Consider the following 22,225-nt stretch of genomic DNA (forward strand, 5'->3'; position numbering starts at 1 on the left):
CTCAACATACATTTTTACATAAATACAAATATAAACACATTTGGCTTTCTGAGGGTTTCAAGCTCTCCTGTATGACTTTTGGCATAAACTAACAACCACAAAATAAAAAAGGTGGAGGGCTAAGTTTTGAGCACAATCAGCAACCGAGCAGACAATAAACATACATGCTGCACAGCGTAGAGAGCCAATGATAGCACAGAAAAGATGGGCTACTCTATCAGCTGTTAGCGGACTATATTCCTGTCAAACACAGATAAGCTCTACTCATGCATTGCCTTATTTAGTCAGACTTCTCTGCTGACACACAAATGCACAGTAACAAGAGGGTATGATGTTTCCAATACAGAAAGGCTTCAGCTTCTTCTTTTACTAAAAGCATAACAAATATTACATGGTTCAGTGTAACTTTCTAAGGTGAATTGAAAACAAAATCTTATTTGCTCATTTAAGAACGTACTGCCAGTAATGAAATTGCATTCTTAATGTACTCAACATGGAAACACCATGCAGACAGAAAAAAACTGGTCATAAAAAAATTGCAGACTTTTTTGTAATGGAGTTATTTACTCTTTGCTTTAAAGACTAAGGAATTCACTGGAACACACAAGAAGATATTCAAGAAGCCTGTAGTTGGGGAATTTCTGTTTTAAGAAGGACAAAAGTTAGCAGTTTAGCTTTCTAGAAGTAATTCAACCTCAAGATAGCACTTTTCATGCACTTTTAACCTACATATATACCTGCATACTACTCCTATGGTAATGAGGATAACTCTTTTCCAAGTACCCTTAGCTACATATATTCTATAATATGACACATAAGAATATTGACTAATGCTAAAAACCAACATCTATTACCTTCAGAACCACTTCACTTGTCTCACTCTCTTTTAAGTGGTAGATTTGTCCTGTTCCTTCCAATATATTTAATAATAGGCTGCTGTACTATACTGTCATTTCATGAACTTATTGTTGCTTTCATTAATGATACTACTGTCCATTAACTCATATTGGAAATATATTTACAATTAAACCACTACTATCAATATAAATTAGCAGAGAACATACTGTTGAAGTGTGCACCTCTGAAATTTTCTCATCATGTTTCACCTACTTGCTAAGTTGTAAAATCAAGTAATCCATGATGGGGCTCTTAAGTCATTAGCATGAATTAACAAGATTCTGCTGTCTATTATTTCACATCTACTGCCAAAAGGTCAGCTCTTGAATACAGGAGACACACTAGATGTCACATATTTAGCTTAGTTTGGAACTATGATAATATATTCTATTCAAACTCACTCTGTATTGCACAATGCCATTATTCATGTTAGCTAAAGGACTCAGTTCATATCCTACTTTTTTTTTAGTAGAGGCTATATGGCCTTCACTGCTGCAGATATACACCAATATTCATCAGACTTAATCATTACAGCAGACTGGCTAGATTAGGCAGTACTTTCCTTTGTACATATGAAGAGTCTGAGCACAAGCTTGACTGTAGAACATATACAACATACAATGAAACACTGACTAAGTTAGCTGCAGAGCTGGAAGCTGTGTAGTTGGATCAGCACAGTCCTGGGCCTGAGCTAGCTAGCTCAGCTGGTAAGAGCTGTGAGAAGTAAGGGGGGTTTTCCACAATACAGCAAAAGTGCAGCAGAGTCACAGCATCAGACAGAACCTGAACATGTGTGCTCACTGCATACCCCTGCTCTCCTCCATACAAACCTACTGGAGTACTTGTAGCCAGGCCATGTATCTCTAACATGGTGCCTCACCACAACTCATTTCCCAAAAGGTTACACTGAAGTTTGTGGCATGCTTGGAAAGTAAACACATAACCAATTTCTCCTCTGTTCCTAGAGGACATACGCAGCTCACTAGTCAAATTCACCAAACCTGCCGTCCTTGGCTGGATGAGTGAAGAGCAGCACACAAGTAGATTGCTGACTGAATTGTTCTGGAAGTAACAGCAGCCCATTGCCGATCATCATCTTTCCCAGAGCTGCTGCCTCTATCACAAAACTGTCTGGCTGCTACTACCAGAATTTCACAGCACATGCCATGTTCACTCCTAAAGATCCTTTGGGAAAAAGCACAGCAGGGAGCCAGCTGTCTGATGGCTCCAGCACCCTCTTTTCCTGGGAAGCCTCTGTTGTATTGCACGTGCAATAAAACACCTAGCATTGCTTGCCACTTGGTAAGCTGTACAAGTACCTAACCAGGCAAGTGTGGCACCATGATCTAGACGACCTTTCAGAAACAAGCACTGAACAAGCTGAGGAAAGCAAATCATGCTTGATAAGATGCATTTATCTGGTTAACTAGTATACTGAGGATCTTTGCAATACAAAAGCAGATGATCTGCAAAAAGTAGTAAGAAGCAGCAACCCATATAATCAGCTATTTCCACTGTAAACCTATGTAATCTGTTAACAATTTTTCTCACATATATGTAAATCCAGAGACTGGATTGTCTAGTAGAGGAATAAAATACAACACTGTACTCTCATTTAAGCTTTTCAAAGCAACATCCCCTGGCCCCAAATTCTAGAAATATGAATATCCTCAGCAACTGAGCTGACCTACCTTTCTAGAGTAAATTCTGTCAGCCTTACACGTATTGATTTGTATCATACTGAAATCTCAGAGGTTTTTGGGACAGTGTAAAGAATGGCATAGCATTCAGCATGAGTAACAGCAGACAGCATGTGACATATGGATTCATTACAGAAGCCTCATTGTTTGCAAAGGGAAAGGATTTAATCTCAGAAAGTTCTATTAGTTCTTTTGCAATTCATAAAGTAAGCCCAGAATTTTAGTTTTTCTGCAAATTATGAAGAGTGAACACCTAGGATGACACACTGAGAATCTAAAGGTTCCCTTCAGTACTTACTGGACTGTCTCTGCACTTGACTGTCTTATGGTCCAGCTTTGGCCTTTCTTCCCACAAAACATGCAACTCTCAAGGTATACTGCTCCATCAGTGGTATCCTTCTACCACTGGAACCAGTGAGAGTTTTGCTGCTGATGTCACCATGGCAAATATTTAATATTTTCACCAATGGATAACGTGAAGAATAAAATATAAAACCTCTCAGGTTCAACTCACACTTTTATCCCTCCAAATCTACAGCATAAATGGACTTATTTATTCTTTGATTAAAACTTTAGAAAGAGATGTTTTGTTTGCATCTTAAGAGAGTAAAATCACAGGAAGCATTTTAATAGTAAGGTGAATTTTTAAAATAAAATTTACCAACTTTTTTCCCCTTCCTCTACTGAGCAGTAAGCTGTATGCTCCTTTCCAGCTTCTATTTACCTCAGAATTAGCCAAGTAACAGTAACAATGAATTGCTGATCGAAGCATGTGACTTATCTTCTACGGCATAATTTTTAAGCCATATTTCTGCAGCAGAAAGGCAGAAGAGACAGTTATAATACCTTGATATTATTCTCTCTAGTGGCTAGCAGCAATTGCACACACCCCAACATCCACAGGCAGCGACTAGTTATTTCCTTTTGAGAAGAAAATAGAGACTTTCTTCCTTGGTAAGTCACAGGGAAAAAGAGAGAGGGGGAAAAAAAAAATAAATCTTTATTCTTGCCACAACAGTGCTTTTGAAGTTGATATTCTTGGATTTAAACAAAACAACTGAGTTCTAAACACCACCCCCCCCCCCCAGGAAATAATGTTCTCATTGCTCCTCATATTATTAGTGTATATATTTTGCTAACACTTGCATGATGACAAGTAGACTAGGTTTCACCATTGCAGTCATTTAAAGCACACATAATGAATAGGCCTGAGTCTGTACTACTTAAAAGATGAGATGGAGCACGTGGAGACAAATACTTCAGACAGAATGGAGTGAGAGCAAATAGAAGAGCAATAGTAAGACGTTCGATCAGAAAAAAATAGTAGCAGTGTCAGCTCTCTACTCATACTCCACACGACACATAACTGCAGAGATTAAGTCTGAGAAGGGTCTGAAAAAGGTACAGGCTTCTTCCATTCTCTTGTAAAGAACACCATGGGTGAAAGCTCAAACAAGCTGGCTGAGGAAAGTTTGAACCATTTGTGTACATACTCCTCCAGAAGAAGCACCTAAACAATGCCAGCTTTTTGATGAGGTATACTATGATAACTATATTTCCTGGCACTGAATCATGGAAAAAGGTCGAGGATTGTGCCTCTGTCTGTAGGCAGTTTCTCAGCAACACTGAAGAAGTTAATGGGATAGATCAGAGTATTTCAACAAAAGGTGCCCAATTACCCTTCAAGATGCTCTCATGCCCTTTAGCCAGCTGATAATATGTGGAGTCTTTTCCCTTGCATGCAAAGGGATTGCTCTGATGGCATCATTTCCTTTTTTCATGCATTCAGTTTTTTTTCTTTTTCATTACAGCTGCACAATAGAAAAACAAAAAGCAGGAAAGGATGTAACTGTAGACTAAGGTGACACTTGGTTGACCTTAGGATACAAGCAGACTTGTCACATTCACAAAGAATAAAATCTTGCAGCCCTATCACAGGGAACCCCGTTCCATTGCAATACAACATGAGCTTTTTGCCATAAAGAAATAAAAATCCAGCAGTCTACAAAGTTATCTCACATCCAACACTTTCTATGAGCATTTCAATTATTGGCACATTCAAATTGAGCCTCTCCTTTCTGCATTTACCAAAATAAATAGAATTTGAGTGATAGCACCAACTTACTATTAGACCTATTTATACAATCAAGTACTGAAATGGTGTTAAAGAGAGATAAATCACTTCAGATCTCTAAGATAAACTTAGAGAAAAAAAATCTTGAAATTACACAGACTTAATTAATCTTAAGAAAGACTAAAATTTTTCCTCTTCTCTCCTTACAATGGTGCCTGGAATAGGTTAACTCTAGAAAATCCTTTATTTCAAAAGATACAGAAAGTGCAGAAAAAAAGGTAACACTTGGTTCTACAGCTGGTTGTTGTGACCAAATCTCTTGCACACATAAAGAACGTTCTAGAAAAATGACTCATCTTATTTCAGCCTAACATGACCTGCAGCAATGAATATGATGTAAATTGCTGGTCATTAAAAATGACCCCCCTGCCAAAACAAACCACAAACCCAAAGAAAACGTCACATGTATCACCCCTGAGTGACCAAAAAGAGGGAATCTATCATATAAAAGCAGCAGCATTTTCAAATTTTGAAGTGACAATAGTTATCAGAATCTTTCAGTAAATTCTACTTTTAACCTTTCGATGAAATGTTAAATATATATATAAAAGATATACTTGAAAATCTGAAAGAAGATCTGATGTAAACCAAAAACTTTTTTTCACTTGATGTGCTGTAAAAAGCAGATTTCTAAAATACACAGCATGAGACCGGCGGCCAACTGAAATCAGATGGTTATATAATTTGGTGGTTAAGCGAAGATATTTTTAGAGCTTTGCTAATCCATCTAATGCATTTCTTTCCAACAGAAGAAAATGCATTACGCTGATAGCAATAATAGGGTCAAAACACTGGGATATTGACAAGGAATTTACATTTTCTAGAAAACAAATATCTGAAATCATTCTTAACGGTATCCATTCCTAAGCAAAGGCTTATCAGTGATTGGGAATAGGTGACACATATACATAAATAATTGAACAGAAGAGCTAAAACACAGAAGTAAGATTCACAAAAATGCTTCAAACCACAACCTCATAATGCAAAACAAGCTGATGAGACATCAAGATAATGAATCAAACAGAAAACCAAGTGTGTGGACAACTTTTGAGTAGCATATGAAGTATATGCTACATGGGAATCCTGAAGCAACTTCTACTTTTTTCTGAAAAAGAACAGGATTTTTTGGAGAACACTAAAGCAATCATAAAGAGATACTAGTAACAGTTTTATAATACCTCTAAAATTCAAGACATCCAGTTTTTTTCTCTCAGCTCCTTTTAACTACACTTGTTGCTGCATTAATGTTTAATGTAATAAGTAATACACTCTTGAGATCATATTTAAAATCTATCACAGAAGAATATTACTATGAAAACAAAGAAAAGGTGAGTCTACAAAGCTTACTACTGGAGATAGTAACAGAATCTTGCCATTTATTTCCCTTTATATTCTACTTCACATTAATCACAGAATCATAGATCGAGAAAGATCTTGTAAAAGCAGCAGCAGAATGACCTCTCTCTCATCTTATATATGTCAGTAAACTGAGGCAAGCGTAAAGTGGAAGTTCTGCATTATAAGCAGTAAGGTAACTGAAAAAACCTTAACAGTAGCCTACCAGGTTCAGAGAGGTAAAGGAAAAGATAAATGTGTATTTCTTCTTAAACTCCTAGAGCAAAATTGCTGAAAATTCACATTTAACTGATTTTGTATTATCCAGATGATAATAAGCAAATTCATGGCTTTCAAGAACGTAAGAGTAATACCATATTTTCCCATTGATCTTTGCTTTAATGTAGTAGACTGAAGTGTAGCACTCCTCATCAGAAACCCTTTGGAAACTAAGTGGAGGAACTTAAGATACAAAAACGAGAGGAAATGCTTAAGTGAATACAAAATTACTTCAGAAAAATAATATAATGGGATGGATTAAATGGTTGTTTTTCACAACCAAGAAGAATCATCACTGGTTATCCACAGGGCTCAGGGCTAAGAACCCATGAGGTTCATAAATCACAGAATCTCGGTATCATTAGCATGGTTTGGGTTGGAAGGGACCCTAAAGATCATCTAGTTCCATCCCCCCTGCCATGGGCAGGGATACCTCCCACTAAACCAGGTTGCTCAAAGCCCCATCAAACCTGGCCTGGAACGCTTCTGGGGAGGGAGCATCCACAGGGAAACCTCTCCTGTCTCACCACCTTCATAGTGAAAAGTTTCTTCTTAATATCTAATATAAGTGTACCCTCTTCAGTTTAAAACAGTTTCCTCTTGCCCCATCACTACATGTAAAGATGACAAAACCAATAATCAATAGGGTGTTGCAAATGTTGAACTTGGGGTTTGATGGGAGACTGTGCCTGTGCCTCCCTGGACAACGAGAACAGAGAACTGCACAAGAATGAAGAAGCAGGAAACATAACCATGTAGGAAGACATTATTTGGAAAGTATATAATTAGATCATCATAGGGGACATTAACTAAATAATTTAAATTACTTTTTCTGCTGTAGTTGTTCACCGAAAAACATCCTACTCTGTAGAATACTGATCAACAATGTCATAGTTAGATGACAGCACATTTCCTTACTTCTTTGAAGAAAGCAGCTGGGAAGGTTCTGTATTAATTGGTTTAGTCTTTGAGCAAAACATCAAGTAAATTACTCAAGATCTGACTAGTTAAATCCTAGTCATATGCATGTAATTATACTATATACACAGTATCTTTTTGGTTTTGAGAATATTTTTATAGCAAGCAATAACCTAAGTCTAATGGCTTTACACAGTGGTTCATATGTGACTAAACGGTACAAACGATCCAGATTTTGTTTTTTTAAATGGAGATTTATTTCTACCACTGAAACTCTCCTGAAAGTCAGTAGAGACAGATGCTGTTTGCAGTTTAGCTTTGGAACAATTGCTGTAATACAGATCAAAACTGAGATGTTGTATAAAAACTGAATCTTCATAACAGCTCATCTTCTTTGGTTAAAAAAATAAATTAGTATTTTGCTAGTGTATGTCAGTATCACAAAAAAATAATCATTAGTATTTTCACATACATCTGCTGAGCTGCCACTGTAAAGATTCTTTAACCTCCTACATGAAATATTCTGGAAACTGGGAAAAAAAATCCTTACCCATCTAAAAAAGAAACATTTCACAAAGGTTTGTATATTTTAAAAAAGCTTTCTTAGATGGCTATTTTAAAAAGCAGTGGTACAGTGTTGGTTCATTTATGTTTTAAAAGCAGAAAATATTTTCAATTTTATACTAGCAATCTTCTGATTTTAAACACATTAGGAAAGCAAGTCTGGGGTAACAATACTATGCCTAATACAAACAAAAAGTAAGACTGGCTATCCTTGAGAACTGCCCTTTTTTTTTTTTTCTTTCATATAAATATATCCCTATTCAGACTTATGACTGTGGATAAGTGTATTTGGATATAGGTAATTTGATAAAAAAGTTAAACTTCCAGCAGAGGGATAGTACAGGAGTAATTTTGCATATTTTCACTATGTAATCCTATAACATTAAATGCTCAGAAAAGAAATCACATTTGTATAGCAATGTTTACAAAATTGGTGCATTTCAATTGGATGTATTATTCATTCCCCAGCAAGTAACAGAGGAACAGTCCAAGACTATATTCTTTTACCAAGGCGTTGTTTATGAAATCTGAGTGAAAACGTGCCCCACTGAAGCTAGTGGTGTAACTCCCACAGGATTTAACGAACATATGGTTTCCTCTAAAGAATGCAGAATTAACATCAAAATTACTATTCATAGTAGCTGAAGACTGATTTAAGTTTTGCCACAGTATTTTGTTATCTTCAAATACACTATGTAGTAAAATGATCAAAACTAATTTTGTTTTGAACCTAGGGCAGCTCTTTGTACTAAAACAAGCAGTCTTATACAAATACCTTTGGTTGGACCCTATTCCTAAACACAATGTTCATATTTCAGCTATAATAAGTAAAGCATCTCGAAGACGCATGAGGCACTAGTCTTGCAAGTGTCCAGTTTAGTTTCTTGAGTAAAGTGAGATTGGTGGAGTCAGCTAAATCCATCATGGAAAGCTGTGTGTGTGCACATAATTCAGTGTCGTTTGGAATGATTGGCAGCTGCCATCTAATGTGGACACGAACTATACTCTCACATGCATTTAACTCCAGCTCTCCCTAGAAATCACAGTTTGTTCAGGTCAAACCAAGAGCACTGGTCACACACGGCAATGAACGCAACAAAGAACTGACTAATAATCCGCTCAGTGCTCCTGATGGTTCCATACATGTCACATAAACCCACCACATGCAGCACAGCATCCTGAAACTTACTCTGAATTAAGGTTACAAAAAACAGAAGCGCTTTTTTCTTATACAGTGCTGTCCTATGGACAGAAGTGCTCTGGGGCAGACAGCACAGCTGAGCCAGGACTTCCAGAAGCAGGTGCTGCCCAATGAGTAAAGCCAGTGCTAAGCACCCAGGCCCAGAGTACACCAGAGCTCTCTCAATCATCCTCAGTGCTGAACATTACACAAGCCAGCTACTGGCTCCAGGTGGCTGCTATGACAGCAATTGAGAGTAGGGACCCAAGAAAGCCCTGGCTGTGGCAGTGGGCTCACTCCCAGGTGAAATCAGTCATTATTCTGGGCCACTGCTACCCAGTCAACCCTCCTGCACCCTCCTCCTGCGGCCCCCCAACTGACTCCAGGCTTGTCCGTAGCTGCACAGAACAAAGCAGGCAACTCATTGCATGGGGCCACAACCACAGTTTCTCTAGGTTTTTTTTTAAAAATAAACTTGAAACTAAGCCAGCATCTGTGGACTTGGACACGAAGATGTTAAAAAGAAAACTGAGCGGTCTAAAAAAGTTACTCTGAAAAAGAAATCACTGCAGAAAAGACATCAGTTAATCCCCCTTCAGCACTCTCTCTAAAAGGTCTTCCTGACTGGAGGCTTGCTGTCTGAGCACAGAGAGCTAATTAACAAGGAGGAACTGCTCTATGTTATTAGTTGCAAGATATTAATTTCACTGTTATCTTGATCTCGAGTCCTTTCACAGTCTTTTGCCAGTCTCTGTCTGATTGTTGGGCACTGCCATTTTCCCAGACTGCAAGATCTTTAGACAGGGTAATTTGTTTGTGCGGTACCTAACACAAAGGCACCATTATCCTTCACCAAACCTCAGGTGCTCTTGTAACAAAAACCCATTGCAATACTGCTTTTAAGGTGGTCAAGTTCTCACAGCATATTATGACAGTACACCCTGCTTAAAACTCACCAGTGGCTTTGGAGAAAAAAGAATAAAAAAGAAGATACAGCTCTTTAACCTTCTTGGTTTATGTCCTGAAAGATCAGTGGAGTATAATGAACGTAGCAACAGTGAACCATATTTTCCCTTTTTCTTCACACACTATCTTCTGATTTATATTACTTACTCTTACTGTACTTTTACTTTGTCCCTATGTGTCACTGTGAAGTTTTTTTTTCTCCTCAGAGAGTCAACACTTGAACAAAAAAACACTTAAAAACAACAACAACAACAAAAGGCCTGGCTCTGAGAGCTCAATTCTGAACCCATAATATTGACTCTTCCAGAAAAAAAATGATATATGAAAGGTATGTCAACATATATCCTCATTAAGGAACTCAGGAAATATGGGTGAGGTAAGTGGACAGTGAGGTAGATTGAGAGCTGGTTAAATGACAGAGCTCAGGGGGGTGTGATCAATGGTGCAGGGTCAAGGTGGAGGCCTGTAACCAGTGGAGTTCCCCAAGGGTCAGTACTGGGTCTGGTCTTGCTCAACATAATCATCAGCAACCTAGTTGAGGGGCCAGAGTCTATCTTCAGCAACTTCCCTGATGATACAAAACTGGGAGGAGTGGCCGACGCTCCAGAGGGCTGTCCAGCATGTCCTGGACAGGCTGGAGAGCTGGACAGAGAGGAACTTAATGAGGTTTCAACAAGGGCAAATGTAGGGTCCTGCACCTGGGGCTGAATAACCCATGCACCATTATAGGTTATGGGCTGACCTGCTAGAAAGCAGCCCTGAGGAGAAAGATTCTGGAGTTGTAGTAGAGAATAAATTAACAATGAGCCAGCATTGTGCCCTTGTGGCCAAGAAGGCCAATGGTATCCTGGGATGCATAAGGAAGAGTGTGGCCAGCAGATTGAGGAAGGTCATCCTCCCCCTCTATTTTGCCCTAGTGAGTCCGCATCTGGAATACTGTGTTCAATTCTGGGCTCCCCAGTGCAAGAGAGACAGGGACATGCTGGAGGGAGTCATCTCCCTGTTTATCCTGGCAGACTGAAGAGAAGACTGAGACTATACCTTTTTAATATATATAAATATCTAAAGGGAGAGTGTGAGGAAGATGGAGCCAAACTTCTTTCAGTAGATCCCAGCAACAGGACAAGGGGCAATGGGCACAAACTGGAACACAGGAAGTTCCATCTGAACAGGAGGAAAAACTTCTTTATTGTGAGAGTGACAGGGCACTGGAATAGGCTGCCCCAGGAGGTTGAGAGTCCCCTTCTCTGGAGACATTCAAGACCTGTCTGGAGGCAGTCACATGTAATGTGCTCTAGGCAACCCTGCTTAGCATGGGGGTTTGACTACATGATCCCTAGAGGTCACTTCCAACTCTTGATGATTCTGCGTGATTCTATGAAATAATTCCTTCTGCTTCCAGTGCTACATATTTACTTACAGGACTGATACATTTAAAAGCATCCTGTGATAGGGAGTATTTGAAGTAAAGTTTATGTTCAAACTCTGGTATTTAATGAAAACAATGTTACAGTTTATACCATCATAAGTATTGATGAAGACAAAATTAATATAGTACACTAAATAGTTCCTCCAATGAGAACTTAAGAGATTTTCATACTAAGAAATAAGTTCTTTAATTCCAGTTCATATTATAGACACATGACAGCAATGAAAAGGAAGTTCAAGATCCCTACAGAAAGAACTATTTTGTATCCTCAAAACAAGTTTCTATTTGACTCCTGGTTGTGTGGACATCAGCAGCTTTTTAAAATCTTCCAAAGGGCTCATGCAAATGTACATCTTTCATATGTGCTTGAAATAGCATCAGAAATAATTTATTAAAAATTTCTGGAAGGCTGTCCTTTTAGACACCAAGACCCAAAAAAGATCATATAGAATAAACCTGAATGCTGTTAGTACAAATGGGTTGAAGATTTATTTACCTAATTACTGCCTATTAAAAAATGATTTTTTAAAAAAAGACTTTTAATATTTTAAAAGGGAAAAATATTGAACATACTTCTGAAATTCCTCAAAATCTGGGTTTATGACATTTGCATCTTAGTATATTGTCTTAAATAGTGCTAGTAAAACTATAATATTCAAACAAGACTGTGAAGCTGCACTATAATTTGAAAAGCATTTTCATTCATTGCCAATTTATCATCTGTTTTGCATACAGATTTGTGTAGCAGAGGCTGGTGACTATCTCCCTGATACAGCAGCTTTCTATATACATCACATGATTTTGTGATCTGGTATCTTTTGAGAAATGCTGCTATTATATCTAAAACACCTCAGTACAAATGCCTCAAATCCCAAAGGCTGAGTCAGGAGAGCCAGCGTAATTTCAGGATCAGAGAAACACCATTTAACCCAAGTTTTAGATTTTTCTTTATACACCACAGTGCCATTTTAGATAAAGGAAGACTACACGGATTATTATGGAGGACTTTTAGGCATAAAAAGACATCAGGAATATTAAGCAAAACAGTGGTTGGTCTTGTTGACCACTGTGTGGACATCTGTCACAGGTCAATCTACCAGCCAAACTTGTCATGACCAGCAGGGAGCTAGGAGGAGGAGTATTGTCTGGTTTCTTTTGCCTGAGCAAACTTTCTGGGAATAAAGAATACAAGAACAGCATCATACAATGCAAAGCTGTATTAAAAAGGAAGGTATCTGGCTGCAAGTCAGGGTTTCTATACCTTTGGATTGGAAACGTGGACATTCAGTGGTTTGGGGGGTGCTAAGAAAAGGTCTATCTAAAGAGTTCTTCCACTAATGGAGTGGAAATGTACAGTAAGCACACATTGCTGGTGACATCTGCCAGGTCTGAAACATAGAAGGTTTTACAGGCCAGCACACAGTGAGGTTATGCCACGTGGGCAGAAGCACCTTTATATTACACATCAGAGGAATGAAAAAAGGCACTTTTCCTGGACTTTTTCATGTAGCAGTAATTGCTAGGAAACAGACAAGACCATCATCCTCACATGCATATAAGACACTGCAGGAAATTCTTCACAAAGAGAATGTCTAAAGGCAGTGAATTTCAAGAGTGATGTATTACTGCTGCTAAAAGAGGAAAAAAAGGTTTTAAAGGCCAACTTTAAGAAATCACATGCAATGACAAAAGAATAATTAATTCAGAGTTTCTTGCAGTTCCTTTCTTGCATTATTGACATACTTTAGCCACTCTGTTCACCCTGTAGAATGCCACTGTTTGCAGAGTAATATACTATTAATGTATCAGTTTAGTAGAAAAACAGTCACAAAGCAGTCACTGGTCCTCAGGTTTTAGTGGGACAGAAGCAAGTTCTTTTGTATCAATCCTGTCAGCCTAGAATTTAAAAACTGTTCAAAGTGGAAGTTTATTCCTCAATGCTCTTCTAGAATCTCTTCCAGATTATTTGGCTCTTAAGACAGTCCAGCACTACTGACTCTGACAGTCCCTTAGCTCACATAACACCATGGCCTTGCCCCCACTGGTTGACACTAAAGGCAGTTCTGGAAACTGGAGAGATGGGAAGAGTTGCTTCGTGGATAAGTAAGCCAAACACTCACTCCTAAGTTAATGTAATCACTATGCCTGATGCTGCCTGACTAGATGTCTTGGCCTTTGACTCAGTGCAGGTACAGTTAGAGCAAAGGCTACTGAAAGAGAAGAAACCTGAATCTGCAATTATAGTTGTAGGACTGTTTCAGAGAGATTCTCAGCTGAAAAAACAAAGGAATAGCTACACTCCAACTGATGCCTTCTGCTGTTGCACTTTGAATAACATAAATAAACGTTGTTTTCATGGACTGTTCCAAAAGAAGCAATTTGAACCCTGCCCTTCATCTAAAGTTGAAGAGAAGGAACAGCAAACAAAATTTCTTAAAGAGGAAGTGCATACATTGTGCCTGGTAACCTAATGGTCTCAGAATTCAGCTTTTTAATAGCTTTATGTGGACTGAAAGCAGTGACTCCCTCTATCCACACTTCCCATAGCCTCAGTTTTTTCAGAACTAAGAACTTATTATATACTGACATCCCAACTGGGATCCTGTAATTTCTTAAAGTTCACTATTATTGATCTGCTTTGCTAATATGGTAGGCTGTCACTTAATGCTTTACATATATTTATAGAAGTAATTGAGTATATGCTACCCTCTAGTTAATTAGGTGACCAACGCTCAGAAAGGTTCTTTAACAGTATGCTTAATTCTTCTTTGTGTCTCAACTACCTTTCACTATAAGCCACCCATGTATTCAAGTTTTCCCACTTAAGCAGGTTTTGGTCTTTTCTGTATGTTGTAGGACTGTCAGAGAAAGGATCGTCACTGAGCACACAGTACTGACCCCACTAAATCAGGAGGTCTGTTGTTCAGCTCTAAATGTAATGTGTCTAAAATAGCATGAAGATTTTCTTTCATTCACGTTTCTGCGTTCCTTTTTTGGTCCGTAGTATATTTCAAGAAGAGCCTGCCTGAAGAAACAAACTAAAACCAACAACAGAGACACTGCCACAGAAACTTACTGGAAGGCATTAAAAATTAAATAGCTTTTTAAAGAGCTCTAAGACTTAACAGTAAAACCTATTAAAATTGTCTATACTGATTTAATGTGTAACAATTCCACTTCAGATGACTTGGCTTGGCTGTTGGTTAAGAGTTCAAAGTGAAAATGACATTTTTCCCACTGCTACTCATACCATACATTTCAACCTCCAGCACTTGGCAAGGGGGGTGGGACAAGATGACAGTCACTATTTGAAGTGATGGCCATAAGATCCAGACAAATTCAGACTGTAGGAGGAGAATGATCCAAAACAAAAGAGTCCTCATATAGAATTATTTTGGCAGACACTTCCCTGGCAACTGAATCAACAGTCTGTAAGCACAAGTGCCTCAACCATTATTGTTACATTGTTCATACCAGTCTCAGACAAACAGATGCATCTTAAGATGCTCAATGTCAAATGGGTAAATTCAGCCAATCTCACATGCTACCAAAAAAATCAACACAATAAGGATAACTGGAGCACACTTATGAGAAGATATTCAATCTTCACCTCACATGACCCAAATAATTCTCTATACTTCCTCACTAGTTTTATTTTTCAGTTATAATGACATAATGCAGCAGCTCAAGTGAAAGCGGAAATATATGAGAATGAAACATACATTAACATCTTCACTCAAACGAATTAAAGTTCTACGTTTCATATGTAGTAATGCCACTTCTGTCAATAGAATTACACATGGGAAATGGAAAAGTGAAGCACTCACTAAAGTCAATCCCTGCACCTTGTAAGTTGCACTCAAGCAATAAGAACTCACACATTGTAACGCATTTTTGTTTCTGAAAATTCAGTGATGAACAAATGTATTTTGCAGTAACATACCTTGAAGTTGCAATTTCCACTTTGGTTCTTGCCATGGCAGCTGCTCGCTGTGCACCCTCTATTGCTCTATCCACCTTTTCTCTTGTTTTTGTGTTTCGTATTGGTATAAGTTGCTTTCTTATTCCACGGACCAAAACATTATTTTTATATTTTCCTTCTTCTTTGGTGCCATCTGGAAACATGGTACATCCATACCCATGCCTCCTGTTGTTTAGCCATTCTCCTTCATATTTCATACCATTTGAACGCTCACTAATACCAAAACCACAGCGCTTGTCGTTCTTCCATTCACCCATATAGGCTTCTGTAGTGGTAGCATCAACATGGTCTTCCACAGGGCAATAATCACAGTCACCATCTCCAAAACTAATTGTAGAGTTGGCATCACTAGAACTAATTCTGCTCATAGTAGCATCACTCCTAACAGAGCTCCGTTTGCTAGATATCGATGACCTAGATTCAGATTTTCTAAGTTTTATACTACCAAGAAGGGAACCTCTTCTGAACAAGCCTCCTTTTTTCTTAATGCCCATCGCTTCCGCATCACTGTGAAAATTGAGCACAAAACCTCCTCTTGTTCCAGCTGGACTGTCTGAAGTGACGTCATGCAGAATAGTACCATTGCTCTGCTCACTTCGAAGTGAAGCGAGAGACGTTCGGAGGGGTGAACGGATCACAGTTGCCATGCCATAGGGTACACTCTGACGTACACCGTATCCATGTCGCATCCCTCCTGTCCATTGCCCCTGGTATGTACCTTTTAAAGTAACAAGGAGAAATTAAATTTAGGAAGCTGTAGAAGACCTTGCAATCTACACCCAGTACACTACAGGCAACATTATGTTGACAGCTCCATTTTTGGTACAAAGAAACACAGAAAAATCACAGCACATGACACAGTAGATAAACTACTTGTATTACTCGTTTTTCTTATAAATTATTTTTCCACTTAACAAACTCTTCCCTTTCCTAGATGAAGTAACTTATTTTGCAAGTAAGACACAGTAGCTATAGTCAAAAGCATTTTTTTATGGATCTGCCCATGGAAAGATTTTCAAGAGGAATTTCTAAAGCAGGACTCCCTCACCATTCTTTAATGTGGTTAGATGGAGGGATGGTCAGCAGAAGCAGAGCCACACTATATGTGATCAGATGGGGAGGAAGACAAGGACAGAGGGAGGGGAGGGAGGCAGGACACTCATAGCTCTTTCCTCCATCTGCTTACAGAATGACCAAGTAGTAAACGTCTTGTTATCCTGGGTTTGAGGTATCTACAGACCTCTCCTCACCAGGACATACTTGACAATCCACTAAATTACCTTGTCTTCAGATTGGCCTTTGGATCCACTATTATAAACCTCTACTGCAAAAACTAAGTAAAGTTTTTGCATGTACTTGAATGGAAGAACGAAACCTCAAAATAAATTCCTCTTTATGAACTCTTGATACCAATACTTTTTCATATTCCCACTTTTGCAAACATGGCATTGCATTATGTTATGACAGAAGGATCAGAAACATAAATCCTTCAGCACTTGTTTTGCCATTCATTTGTTTTTCAGTAAGAAAGACAAAGCAGTAATAATCAGAATATTGCACACCAGCCTGTCATAAGCTTTTTATCGTTGGAATCGTAACTATTTTGCAGTTAAAAAAAACCTCAAAACAACAAACAGTAATATAACGAGGGGCAATATGGTATTTTATACAAGAAAGTCATGGATATCCATGTAACTGAGTGCACGCAAAGCTGGATCTGAGCCAAATTCCAGCATCATCAGATTAGTAACACAATTTTCTTCTTGTATTCTTGAAAGGCATTTATATTTTTTATGAGATACACATTCTACTGTCTGGTCTCTGAAAGCCCCTTGCACCAGATGTTCCAAAGGAAGTTGCCCAGAATGCCACAACTGGCAAACACAAGGTAATTTGCTTTCTAAGATCATTTCACTCTAATTCCCATTAAACTGTTTTAAGCTCCTCAAAAATTAAATCACCCACCTACTGCTGCTTCTTTCTATAAAAGCTATTTTGAGTCTGAATATTCTTACAGAGAGATGAATAAGCAATCTTTAAAACATTTTTTATTTTTACCTGTTTTAATTGGAGCACCTATTAAAAACTATTCTTCAGAGAACTAACATCAAATGTCAAAATCAATGATTGACTAAATTTTTGCGGAAATATTTGTGAAGTACCTGCAGTTTAAGATGTAGCTCAAAGCTTCATCTGTTTTGATATTCGATCTCCTTTGTATAAACACACTATTTTGGTCACATACATGTCAATTATCTATCAATTACTGCTTTACTGTATTAACTCTTCTACTAAATTGTATTGAAATGTTGACTTGCAATTACATTTACCAAGTGTGCCTTCTTTATTGTATAACACAACACAGCTAATTTTTGTTGGAAGAAAATTCTACCAAGTGGAGGCTTTTTGTTTTAACAGATGGCTGCTGACACAAACAAAAAACTTTCTTAGTTTCTTTTTCATTCTCTGTATCCTGGATACCTACTGCTGCACTGCTTGTAAGGGTGCTGAATCTAGAAACATGATTATTTTTAAAAACTCAGCATATGGGGAAGAACAAATAGAAACATGAGCACAAAGCACTCGTATGATGTATTCTGTAAATACTAAAAAAATACAGCCACATTGTATTTTTTTTTATTTATTAAACAGACATTTCCAAAAAATACATTGATATTTTATGATCATAAATGACTACATTTTGTCCATAATTATATGCAGGACGCCCCTAATATTATAATGATATGCTGGAGCTAAGAATCTGGCTACATCTACTTACTGCTACATATAACAATCTGTTTAACATTCTGCACCAGTTAATTTAATTTAAAAATAATACATCTAATTATAATTTTGATTATACCACAACATTACATTAAAGCAGCAATTTGCAAATATGGCTTTCTATGCTGCAACTTGAGAGTCAGACTTGAAGCAGAACCAACTTATTTCAGTACAGAATTTTATAAGAGTACAAAAGGTCAGACTTCTATCTTACTAATTTTTGTTTTAATTAATAAACATAAAAAGTGCAAAAATACCTAACTCATTCAGAACTTGTATTTTTCACTACTCCGTAGACAGAAGTGGAAGTGTTTGCTGTTGCCCACAACGGCATTAAAATAAGCACGACTGACATGCTGCTATTTACCTGTCTGCAATTTCTCCTGGGGAAATAAAATCAATCCCACCTTCTTCTAAAGAGAAAATTGTCAATGAGGAATTGGAAGATTCATACTGAATCAGTCCTTAGAAAGTACCAAAGATATTTAGTTGGAATTCTGTGCAGTCTTGTAAGTAAGAACTTTTTCTTCTGTAATTAAAAATCCATTAAAGGAAAGGCTTCTGAAGCTAGTGCTAGAAAACTATTTCAATTTTCTTTGATTTTTTCAACTTATGTTTTAAAGGAAAAATATTTTGATGGTGTATCGAGGGGCACTGTCTAGAATGCAGATGCAAGGGAATTGTACAGTAATTTGATTGATGATATCAGACTCATAAAGGTACCATCATCTTCAATGGAAGAAATTTTAGAAAACTTTAAATGAGCAAGATAAGGTATGTTAATGTTGCAACACAACTAAATGCTACAGCACATAAGCCATAATAAAAAAGCTTTCTTACATTAAGGTACAAACTTAAGCAATATTTACCCATCTGTCTACATAAATGCAAATGCTAATATCAATAAACATACCTTGGCCTGTTTTATCTTACATTATAATTGACAGTTCAAAGCTGTTCCAGTAATAGTGAACTGTTAAAATTTGAATTAACAGTGCAATTAGCAACCTAATTTTAAATATTTGATCATAAACCAATAACATTGTCCAGCATTAGTCTTCTGAAAACTAGGCCTGGTATCCCTTGTAACTGAAGAAACATTCAGCCACGACTTTTATTGACCATCCATCTGGTGTTTAATTGCTCCTCTGAAAAAATGTGTTCATATTTTTAGCCTAAGAACTGCTGGAAAGCTAATTTATTTCTTTGGTTTGGTTTGGGTTTAGGGTTTTTTTGTTTGTTTTGGTGTTTTGGGGGGGGGGGGTTTGGTTGCTGTTGGCAAGTGGCTGCAAATTATACTCTCATAAGCTGTCTCCTTAAGAGTTACATTGTGCCATCCTCCCAAAAAATACTCGGTATATCTTACAGCTGTAAAACTTATTGCCTAGCTGTGGCTAAATTGTAAAATTACAGTGTTTGAAAAAGCTGAGAGGCCTAGGACCTAGTAACTACTCCACTTGCTCTTATCCTTTACTTACATCTTCTGTGGTTTAACCAGTTAGTTGTTTCATCAGAATTGTTGCATGCCTTTCAGACTGAAACGTTAGATAAATGTGTATCTAAAAATAAGACTATTTATAAGTCAGTGAACCCACATACTACTGATGACCTTTGCTTAGGATGCTTTTGCCACCGACCTCTGTGGCAAGACAATGCACAACCTTACAGCAAAATGTTTGCTATCATTCACAGGACCATAAACTGCTAACTAATTTAAACATACTGAAGTTTCAAATTAGGCCTTAGACGCTCCCTAAAAAATGCTACGGTAAGCTCACAGATTGACATAGATGCAGCAAAATCTTGGGAGTTCAAAGGAGACACAGAAGTCCAGATCACTGTACGAGACAACCTGATGGGCTGCTTGAAGGCCCAGCAAAAGCAACTGCAATGCATGGAGGATCACGGCTTATAATTCACAGTGCTTTCCTCAGAGATATGATGGAGTGACAATTTTAAGCATTTAAATGCATGACATACTGAGGAGCACTGTCAGTGCTTTTGTTCCTTTTCCCTCCCTCAACTACATCTCCTGATACTAGTGTATTTTAAAACAACATGGGGGGCAGGAGGGGGCAGGGGGAGGGGACAAAAAAAAAAAAAACCAGCAGCAAAGAAGCCTGGATTTTAGTGAGTTTAAAAGAAATTTACAATTTCCATTTTCTAAACAGTTATTTCCCTATGCTAGCACTCTCAGGTCACAAGAAAGGGAAAAGCTTTCCTTCAAATATTTCAGAGCATGTTAAAGACATATGCAAATCTGGTTTCCTTGTAAAAACATTGCAGACATTCTTCTGGTGTACAAATACAGCCATTGTTCCACAGTACAAAAACAAAAACACATCTGCAAGCATCTATGACGTTACTACTGAGCTTCATTCATGAGTACTTTCATTAAAATCAATGGGACTTCACACCCTCTGTTCATATGAACTGAAACACGTAAAAGACTGAAGCCATGGTAACAGATTTCAGTTAAAAGGACTAAAAATCGTACAGTGTACACTGCACACTTCATGTACTGCTTTGAACAAAGGATTTTCTGGGGGTTCTAAGTCTAACTATTTAGAGACTTCACCTCCAATTATCAATACTATCCAGAGATTTTTAAAATTCCTTAAGAAGCCTAAAGAAAAAGATAAAAGGAACTTTAGTTTGAGACAATCACTCCTAGAAAATTTACTGGAATAGCAATTTACTTTTCCTGAAAGAAAGAAAGAAAAAAAAAACCACGATAGCCACTGCAAATTCAGTTTCTATTTCCTTCTGTTCTTCAGCTTGTAATTTACTACCCAAAACAAATATAATTAAAATTGAAAAAGTCTATTGTGTGGTGAAAGTGAAACGAAAATTCTGATCTCTTTAATGTTTGTGGGTTTATGTTGGGTTTTTTTCTGAAATCCCCAAACATTTATCTCGGTTGACTTTGAGCATCAGAACTTTCCACACCAGGAAACGCTTTTCAGGCAGCTACAAATATGTATAAATGATGAGATTAAAGGAGTTTGAGGTACAAAAACCACATTACATTTCATTTCTGAAACTCACTACACTTTGTATTTAGGAAAGGAAAAAAAAGGACCCCAACTATAAATGGCATTTCTCCTGCTTAATAGAAAAACAGCTAATCTTTAAAGTAATCCTGAAAGTTTAACCTTAAAACTCTTAACCCCAAAATTCCTTGAAGAAACCAACAGCATCAAGCAAAAGATCCAATTCATGGGTTAGTCCTTTAGTCACATCACATTGACGCTACCTCTGATTTTTGTAAATTCTATTTCTTGCATGTTACCTAAGCACGTTGCTCCAAGCTGAAGTGATCAGCATTTCTGTAAAAAAACCAGACAACCCTCTAGTCCTAAAACTGACTCCAGTTTTTTGCATTATGATGGAACATACCAAGCTGGAGAGCAACTCTGCAGAGTTACAGGTGGCACTTCCACCTATGCCAACGACATCACAGCAGCAAAAGATGAATTCACAAATACCAGGTGTATTTTCTTGTGCACCGCGTAACAGAGGTACAGTAACTGTACCTGACCATCCAAATAAGCTCCAGTCCTAAGTGACCTTAGTGAAGCTGGACTTCTTGGGTGCTCCTAACTCAAATAGGAGGGCAGGCTGCCCAGTCCTCTCCACACACTCACCCTAGGAGCCCTGGAAACATTTCCTTTTTTGTGGTGAAGGGTGTGAAAGGCAAGGCCTGTGTAACTTCGCAACACAGCTTGTAGTCAGAGCCGTTTCAAACTATGCCGTCTTTCAATAAAGTATGAGTTATGTCGTAAGTATGGACCCAAGTTTCATCGATTTGGTTGCAAGTTGTGCAGCCACTTCGTTACCTTTATCGCACTGTTTACAAGCCGAGCACACGGAGCGAATAAAGCTAACCCTGACAGTAGAGCACCGAGGCACAAGGGCTCGCTTGTTCTTGTCACAGTTCTTGCTGTGACAGACACAGACACAGTGCCCGGGGAGCGAGGCGGGGACCCCGCTTCCCGGCTCTCCTCGGGACGGGCGCTGCCGGCCCCGGTTACCGCCGGACGGGGCGGGGAGCCGG

The 22,225-nt window shown here is 38.0% G+C and overlaps 1 protein-coding gene across 1 annotated transcript in view; it reads right to left on the bottom strand.

Annotated features, from left to right (window-relative positions):
- The window catches only part of JPH1 (junctophilin 1), a 72,837-nt gene extending 56,739 nt beyond the window's left edge, over positions 1–16,098 (bottom strand). The window contains exon 1 of the mRNA XM_009995579.1: positions 15,346–16,098. Within this exon, the coding sequence (XP_009993881.1) occupies positions 15,346–16,073 (728 nt within the window). The 5' untranslated portion in view covers positions 16,074–16,098. The remainder of the gene's footprint in view (positions 1–15,345) is intronic.
- Positions 16,099–22,225: the final 6,127 nt, after the last annotated feature.

This window comes from Chaetura pelagica, unplaced genomic scaffold (genome assembly GCF_000747805.2).
Source record: "Chaetura pelagica isolate M959 unplaced genomic scaffold, ChaPel_1.0 scaffold83, whole genome shotgun sequence".
Taxonomy (NCBI): Eukaryota; Metazoa; Chordata; class Aves; order Apodiformes; family Apodidae; genus Chaetura; species Chaetura pelagica.